The sequence below is a fragment of the Sinocyclocheilus grahami genome, unplaced genomic scaffold, assembly GCF_001515645.1.
Source record: "Sinocyclocheilus grahami isolate Dianchi unplaced genomic scaffold, SAMN03320097.WGS_v1.1 scaffold1175.1, whole genome shotgun sequence".
Lineage (NCBI taxonomy): Eukaryota > Metazoa > Chordata > Actinopteri > Cypriniformes > Cyprinidae > Sinocyclocheilus > Sinocyclocheilus grahami.
In genome coordinates this window covers 151,050-160,584 of record NW_015506354.1, presented here as the reverse complement: position 1 = coordinate 160,584, position 9,535 = coordinate 151,050, and the positions used below count along the sequence as shown (strand labels likewise).

The 9,535-nt window shown below is 33.0% G+C and overlaps 1 protein-coding gene across 1 annotated transcript in view; it reads left to right on the top strand.

The window, feature by feature from the left end:
* LOC107567626 (striatin-like) overlaps window positions 1-9,535 on the top strand; it is a 56,150-nt gene that overhangs the window by 18,706 nt on the left and 27,909 nt on the right. The window contains 3 exon segments of the mRNA XM_016253330.1: window positions 3,942-4,045; window positions 6,278-6,351; window positions 6,701-6,782. Of these exon segments, the coding sequence (XP_016108816.1) occupies window positions 3,942-4,045; window positions 6,278-6,351; window positions 6,701-6,782 (260 nt within the window).

Here is a 9,535-nt window from a genome sequence, read left to right as displayed (position 1 = left end):
CAACCCATATTTTATTTTGAATTCCTGGACTTTTATTTTGAAAGCGCTGAGAATGCCAGCACCTGAGCGCACGAAGCTCTCGTTCTCATCTCCATTATTTTAACAGTTCTGACTAATAAATTATGCAGAACTCTTAAACGATATACGAAAAAGTGTTATAGCGTTTACTTTTATATTATCAGTAACAGGAAGGCAAACGCTATAATGCATTCTCATCTACCGTCGGCTTTTAGCAAATATTCATTTAATTGAAACAAGTCTTTGAATGTCAAATAATCATTTAATTTCACTAACCATACAAACGTTGTCTGTTATTATATATATCGGCCGTTGGCATAGTTATTGGTGTTAGTCAGAGTTTGATTTGACTGAAACAGCAACAAGGCTGTGATCTATAGATGTACACTTTGTAATAAGATATGCTAAAAGCATGAAGTTGTTATTGAAAGGAGTAATTTAGAATTGAATTGAATAGAAATGAAGTGTTGCAGGTGTGTGTGAAATATTTTACAGCAGCTGTGAATGTCTCATCCAATCAGAATCTAGATTTATAATGTTAGTTTGACTGTTTTGTACTTGTTTTTTAAAATAAAGCTTTTTTTTGGTAATGATTCAGTCATTTGATATGAATCATCTGATCTTGTGCTTTAAGTCTATAAAAGATCCAAATAAGAAGACAATAATCAAATTAGACTGAGCGCCTTTCAGTTCTGGATTGTTATTGTCAGAGAGTGAATCTGCATCTCATTCAGAGCTCCTGCGGTTTGCTTCGTTCAGGCATGTAGTATAATTTCACAAAGCTAGTCAGAACATTCTGTTTTTGCTTCAAAATGGGTTATTATTAAATCAAATTATGTATTTGAAATTATATAACTAAATGATATAAATATGTATATGAATTGTATAACTAAAATTAAATAACTGTAATTACAGATTTAGATTAAATAAAGATGTCAGTCTTTTATTTTTTTTTATTTTTAGGAAACAAATCAAAGAAAAAATAAACAGTCTACTGTTCCTAATATTCTGTATGTTGCTCAAAAACATTTAAAAAATAACCCACATAGAGCTGTAACGACAATACCGTGAAACTATGATATTTTTGCTTAAGGTTATCATAATGTCAAAATCTCATACCGGCCCATGCCTAGTGTAGATGCTAACGAGTCGTTTTGGAGTGAGTTTTTTATTAACGCATTTGCCCGACTGCAGATAAGAGCGTTTGAACAGTAATAGTAATACTGAATTGGTTGCGAGCGCGGGAACAGTTGAGCGCTCAGTCATTTCTAACCGCACAAACCAACCACAGCTTGCTCAAGCAGAATGAAAGCGTTGTTGAACACACACACACACGCTGTTGCTCAACGAGAGGCTACGTCACACTGAACGCACACTGAGCTGCTGTGAGTCTGCTTTACCTGCATCACAACGCTGCCAGTGCAGCAGGTTTTCATGCCGCACGTAACCACAAGTCTTTGTCTGAACGGGTATATGATAAGTTAACTCTAGGTGTGCACTCAGATTACTGAACATTTTTGGATACTGATGTTGCACTTAATATTTTGCATAAAGAAAATGAAAAATATTTTTTAAGAATAACAGTTAGGTTCATTTGTGAACATTGCTTAATGCATTATCTAACATAAACAAAAAAATTAGATGTGTGTTTGCGTGTGTGTGTGTTTGTATTTTACAGCATTTATTAAACTTTGTTAATGTTAGTTAATCAAAATATAATTGATCATTGTAGGGCTGCACGATTATGACAACGATCAGTCGATTATTCCCTTGAAATTGTAATTGCGATTATTAATTTACGATTATCACAATTTACATTGAATGATGTTTATACCATTGTTTGATGCCACTGCATGCCGTATTTTTATATGAAAATAAACAAGCTGAAAACACTCAAACTGAAAAACTTTTAGTGCTTTTCTATAGCATTAAGCCTCAAATGTTAACTGTACATTGGATTGGTTTCTTTTAAATAATAATTTAAAAAAAGCAAAAATATGCATGGTATTATAATGTTATACTAACACTAAAACTAAAACAATGGAAAACCCCTTAAGATAACATGTAGAAAGAAAAAAACACATCTTAAGCACTCAGAATAACATAAGTGGACTTTGAACGATTAATTGCCGCTTTGAACGATTACGTAATTGTGGCATCCGTAATTGTAATCGCGATTAGAAATTCGATTAATTGTGCAGCCCTAGTTCATTGTTAGTAGGGATATTATAGATGACTAAAACTATAGCTATAAAATTAACTTTTATATAATTTTTTTTTTTTTTTTTAGTATTTAAATTTAAACCAAATGAGAAATGTTAACTTGGCAACTATCTGACAAAATAAGTTTAACTTTTTTGTATTTATTTAATTTCAGTTAATGTTTATTGTATTTTAAATCATTAAAATGTTTTTATGGTTTTAATTTTAGTTAAGGATAATAAATACCATTTAAAAAAATGGAAAATATAAAAAACATTGGTCATTTTATTTAAAAGTTTTTACGGGATTTTTGTAATTTTATTTTTTTTTAGTGTTTGTTTTTTGTTTTAGTACTTCAATTTAAACTAACCAAAAATGAGAAATGTTGAATTGGCAACTGACTGAAATAAAATAAATGTAATTATTATTATTATTATTTATTTAGTATTTTTAGGATACTAACCTGCACTGAAAACAATGCTTTTCCCTCAGAATGTTTTTGTCAATTTCACAAATAATTACAAAGAATCTACTAGTACTATATACTTGCTTTGTAAAATAATTTTTACAGTATGGTTTCAATAGTTTTAAATCATTTAGCAATTTCATCAGTAATTCCCTTCACTCCTGGTTTAAACAGTGTAGTTTTTCAATGCATTGTAAATAAGGAAGAGCCAGTGAGATGTGAAATCCTGCACAGATCTGTGCTCTCTCAGAGATGTCGGTGATGATGAGAAGTCGTCGCATCAGCGCATGAATGAGCTGCAGCTGAAGTGTCTTCCGCTCTCTCGGCTGCGCTCTGTCGGGTTCGAGCGTTTCTCTGCAGGCATGTCAAGAGACGCCTCTGGGGAGGCGAGTGGGCCGCGCCGACGTCACTGCACTATTTCTGAATTCAGACGCATTGCTTGCTCTCCGGCGCTCCTAATCTCTCTCACTTCCTCCGGCGAGAAAATACAAGCTAGCCTTTTTTGGAAAGGGATGCCTCTGCTTATATATATATATATATAATTTTTTTCAGAAATTAACAAAGAAACCGCAAGTAACGCATTGAATTAAACATGAAATTTGAAGTACAAAGATTGAAATCGTATCTTGTAAAACATACTCCAATGATCTTTAACTTTGAAAAAAACATTTTTACAGTGTAATGAAAATCATTGTTTTTCCAATTTTTGTATTATATTTATATGTTTTTAAATGAGCATGAATTAATTTCAGTACAACACGCACTACAATGATGGAAACTTACAGTAATTGTCATTTGGAATAAAAAAGTGCTTAATTGTCAATTAATGTCATAAATTTGGACTGTCTTGTATTTTTATTTTTCAATTCAATTTTTTTAATTGGCATAATTTTTTTTTCTATTATTTTTATTTTTTATTCAATTGAAAAATCTTTTTTACACTAATGTAAACATTTATTTTTTCCATTTTTATTATATATATTTTTTTTTTTATTAGCATGAGTTTTTTAAAAAATTACAGTGTAATAAAATCATAATTTTTTTCAGGTTTTTTTGTATTTATTTTTTTAAATTTTTTTTTTAAATCAGCATGACTTACAGTAATTATCGTCTGGGATTTTAAAAAAAGTGCTTAATTGTCAATTAAAATAATGTCACAAATGATCTTTCACATGAATATCTTCATGCAAATTTCTGTAATTTAGGCCAATTTCTAGCTCCATATAAATAATGAATATGTATTTTTTTATTGCAGGCTCAGATCGCGTTCCTGCAGGGTGAGAGGAAAGGCCAGGAGAACCTGAAGAAGGATCTGGTGAGACGGATAAAGATGCTGGAATACGCTCTCAAACAGGAGCGGTCAGTAAACACACACATCTCAATCATTTACACACGTCTGTGTGAACTTGGCCATTATGTAGCCTGACTGCAGGGAGCGAGGTGCGTTTGAAGTTTATTTGATGATAATAATGACGGACTCTAATGGCGCTTTTGCACTGCACGGTACGGCTCGGTACGGTTCACTTTTGGGGGGTTTCCACTGGGTACAGTACCTGGTACCTGGTACTTTTTTTTTAGTACCACCTCGGTTGGGGTTCCAAGTGAACCGTAAAGTTACCAAAACGTGACGTGTAAACTCTGCTGATCACGGATTGGCCGGAGAGAATCGTCACTACCTGCGTCACTGAACTTGCGACACAAACACAAAAGAACCGCTAGATTTAAATCAGCACAGCCAGCGAAGGATCGAACGCAACTGTTTTGAACAAGCGCACCTTTTTTAACAATCAAAAAGTGTCTGTTTCGTTGTCTGTTGAGGAAGTACAGACGTTCCTCTCGTTGATAGCCGAGGAGCGGATCCAGCGAGAGCTTGATGGGGCGACGCAGAATGAGGCAATAGAGGCGGCGCAACTATAACGACGTGAATAATCCCGCCCACTCTAAAGCGGTACTGAACTGCAGTGGAAACGCAAGCCGAGCCGAGCCAAGCAGTGCTGTGTCGTACCACGCAGTGGAAAAGCGCCATAAGTCCTCATGAAGCAGGATAACACACATGCAGCGCTTTCTGTCAGGATTTCATGCTTTTGACACGTCATGAAGCAGCTTCTTAGTTTAGTTGTTTAAAGTTACCAAGCTTTAATACTGAATTCATCTGATGTGCATCACTGGTGTGTGCTTTATGGCTTTGAATGAAGCTCTTTTAATCGGAATTTACAGTCAAAACTATCTGTACAATAATATTAGATTTGCTGTTTTCAGTCTTTTTCTCCTTAAATCAAATGCTAGTAGCTGTTATTTTGTTAATTGATTTAACTGATTTTTTTTTCGTCTAAATAATTGGATGAAAATGTGCAATTTAAAAAATAAAATTAATATGCGTTTAAAAATAATTTAAATTAAAACGATTTTAAAAAATGAAATTAATTTATATTTTAAAACATAATTTACATTTTTAAAAATTTAATAAAATGAATATATATTTTAATTTTAAACAATTTAAACAAATAAAAACAATATATATTTTAAAAATAATTTTAATTTAAACAATTTTAATAAAATGAATATATATTTTAATTGTAAACAATTTAAACAAATAAAAATAATATATATTTTAAAAATAATTTAAATTTAAACAATCTTTAAAAAAATGTATGAATATATTGGTACCAAGCGGCGTTGCAACTCACCATATTAATTTTGAATTCATCTGATGTGCGTCACTGCTGTCTGTTTTACGGTTTTGAATGAAGCTCATTTAATCTGAATTTAGTCAAATCTGTAAGATTTCTTATTTTCACTGTTCTTCTCCTTAAATCAAATGCTAGTAGCTGTTACTTTATTATTATTTCTCAGATTAATTGGAAGAAAGAGTGCAATTTAAAAAATAAAATGAATATATATTTTTTTAAATTAAATGTAAAAATGTAAAAAATAAAACAAATATATATTTAAAAATAATTTTAACGTAATCATTTAAAAAAAAAAAAGTACATTGTTAACAAGCAACATTGCAACTCGCCGCATTAATATTGAATTAATCTGTGATGAATTATTTGTTTTCTTTTTTTCAGTCTTATGTCTTTAAATCAAGAGTATAGCTATAAATAAATTTTATTTTGTTAATCAGTTAATCTATTGATTATTTCTCAGATTAACTGGATGAAAAAGCTAAAAATTATTATTTTTTTAAACATCCTGCCCATGTTCTCCTTTAATGCAGTGTGCATATTGCTGTCAAATGAATATATATTTGTTAATGCACATGCATGCATGTTTAACAATGACTTGCAAGCTGTCAGGACCATTTATATGCAGAATGCAAATCCTCATGTTTTATTATTATTAACAGAAGAATGTAAGTTATGCGCTGGATTAAAGCCCCTGACAGCATCAGATTTGGCAGAAATGCATTAATGTTTGGTTTGAGGAATGTGAGGTGATTCCTAGAGTTCAGTCTGATTTCCCGTGGCGTTCGGCTGATCCCATCAAGACTTCTCACATTCGGGGAATTTATAGAGTCGTCCCACACAGGTGCTGTCGCCGTGGCAACAGAAGCACTGAACCTGCACTGTGTCTCTCTCTCCTCCGCAGGGCCAAACACCACAAGCTGAAGTACGGGACGGAGCTCAACCAGGGAGACATGAAGCCACCCAGCTACGACTCGGGTAAACACCAGCATCTCCCTCAGATTCAAGCTGCTCACAGTTTCTGCGACACGAGCAGCAACGAGACATGCTATATATTTATATATAATTCCAGGTTTTCTGGGCTTGCTTGTAAGACTTCACAATTTGGCCAAAAATTATTATTAATTAAAAATAAGATTACGAAATAAAAATAAAACCGGTAATAATACTAGTGTAATGTTTCATTTTGAGTTGAAAAAAATATATTATAATAATAATAAAAAGAATTGTATTTTGACTGCAATTTGATGTGTGATTGAAAAAAAAAAAAAAAAGAGTCTGTGAGTGACCGGCAACTGTCTTCCTGTGTCTGACCTTTGACCTTTAGATGACGGCAACGAGAACGAGGCTCTTCCTGAACCGCCCAACAGTCAGCTGAGCTGGAAACAGGGACGACAGCTGCTGAGACAGTGAGTGACACACACTCACTCACATGCACCCACTCACTCGCACGCACACACACACACACTCACTCACACTCACACGCATACACACTCTCACTCACACGCATACACACTCTCACTCACATGCATACACACTCTCACTCACACGCACCCACACACTCCCACTCACACGCACACACACACACACACTCACACACACACACACACACACACACACACTCACACACACCCACACGCACACACTCACTCGCACACACACACACACTCACTCACATGCACTCTCTCACACACACACACACACACACCCACTCACACACACTCACACGCGCACACACACTCACACGCACACACTCACTCACACACAAACTCTCTCTCACACACACACACACACACACCCACTCACACACACTCACACGCGCACACACACTCACAATAAAATAATAAGATAAAATAATAATAATAATAAATATAAAATTAAATAAAAATATTAGATGAAAAAACTTGCTGAAACTGAAATAAAATAAATGTAAGTACTAAAATTACTGAAACTGGTATGAAAATAAATTAACACACACACACCCACTCACACACACTCACACGCGCACACACACTCACACGCACGCACTCACTCACACACACACACACAATAAAATAATAAGATAAAATAATAATAATAATAAATATAAAATTAAATAAAAATATTAGATGAAATGAAACTGTGAAACTGAAATAAAATAAATGTAAGTACTAAAATTACTGAAACTGGTATGAAAATAAATTTAAAAAAAAATATATATATATATATATATGTGTGTACAAGTACAACTGAAATAAAAACAAATAAAGAAAAAAACGAATAGTAATAAAAATTACACAAATAAAACATAAAATGAAAAATAAAAATAGTTTGACAAAACTGCTTATTTTGTATTCTGTTTTTTATTAACAGAAATTATGAGTATTAATTATGAATCATTTTGTGATTCCAGACGTTTCAAGAAGCGTATGTTCTTCAATAAAAACAATTGTTATTATAATATTATTATTATTAAATTTTTATAGCTTTTTTTCACCACACAATCAAAAGAATAAAAACAAGAAATTATATTTTGCATATAGAAAATGAAGCCTATTTTAGGACTATTATTATTTTATATATTGTGACATAATTTTAATAACAATTAAACACATTTTCCCCCAAATTATCATTACTACAATGCATCCAGACACAAGATATATTAATGGTCCTGTTAATGCAAAATATGATTTCTAGTGTGTATTTATTTTTTGTTTTTATTCTTTTGATTTTAGAGTAAAATCTTTTCGACAGGTTTCACAGTACACTTAATTTTTATGAATAAATATAATTTCAGTTTATGTTTTTGTAGTATTTGAATTTAGGCTGAATTTAAATTCTAACGAATATTAAAACAGCAGTTAAGAGTATTTAAATTAGTAAAGATTGTCCGTGACACACACAAGGTAAAGCGGTTCAGGTCACTCCCACACCGAACATGAAGCTCTTCCACGCCTCCACGCTCTCATCTATTTATAAATACTGATATATCTGCTCATCTGCAGCATACATGAGCGGCTCATGGCTGTGTGATACTGATTGTTAAGCGGCTCGAGCGTTCAGAAGGAAAACACTAGCTGACAAGTTCACACCGCAGTGATTTTAGGAGGAAACTGAGATGAACTCACACCTTTAATCACATGACTGTCACGCTACAGCATCAGAGACGATATGATGCATCATAATAGTCGTCCATACGGCTCTCGACTCGTGTGCTGTGTTACTGTGATAGCACTGTGATAGTTTTGTGTGACTAATATTTAAAGGGATAGTTTGCCCAAAAATTAACGTTTGGTGTCCCTCTAGTTATTCCAAACCTGTGCGAGATTCTTTCTTCTGTTGAGCACAAAATAAGATATTTTGTAGAACATTGGTAGCCAAACAGTTACCGGTAGCCACTGACTTCCATAGTATGGAAAAAAATACAATGGAAGTCAATGGGTGCCATCAACTGTTTGGTTACCAACATTCTTCAAAATATTTAGAAGACATTTAGAAAAACGCACAAAAGAAGATATTTTGAAGAATGTTGGTAACCAAACAGTTACCGGTAGCCACTGATTTGATTTGATTGCCTTTTAGACTCTAAAACATGAAATGTGGAGTTATCTGCTTTTGCCAAAAAACTAACTTTTAATATGTAAAAAAAAAAATACTTTAAATAAACTTTAATTTTGTAAATTACCTGTAAGTTATTACTTAATCAAAACAATCCAACTGCAGTTTGATTGATATTTACTTGGAATGAGCAATAAAAATAAACATGATTTCTGAAAAATTTTTAATGGAGTTATCGGTTTTTGCAAATGAACTCTTCATATATTTAATATATAAGATATATATATATATATATATATATATATGGCATGCCTTTTGGTGTGTGTGTGTGTGTGTGTGTGTTTGTTTGTTTGTAAGTTTTTTGTGTGTGTGTGTGTGTAAGTTTTGTGTGTGTGTGTGTGTGTGTAAGTTTTGTGTGAGTATGTGTGTTTGTGTGAGTGAGTGAGTGAGTGTGTGTGTTTGTGTGAGTGAGTGTGTGTGTTTGTGTGAGTGTGTGTGTGTGTGTGTTTGATTGTGTGTGTGGGTTTGTGTGTGTCTGTGTCTGTGGTGAATGAATGAGTGTGTCTGTCTGTGACTGTGTGTGTGTGTGTGTGTGTGTGTGTGTGTGTGTGTGGGGTGAGTGAGT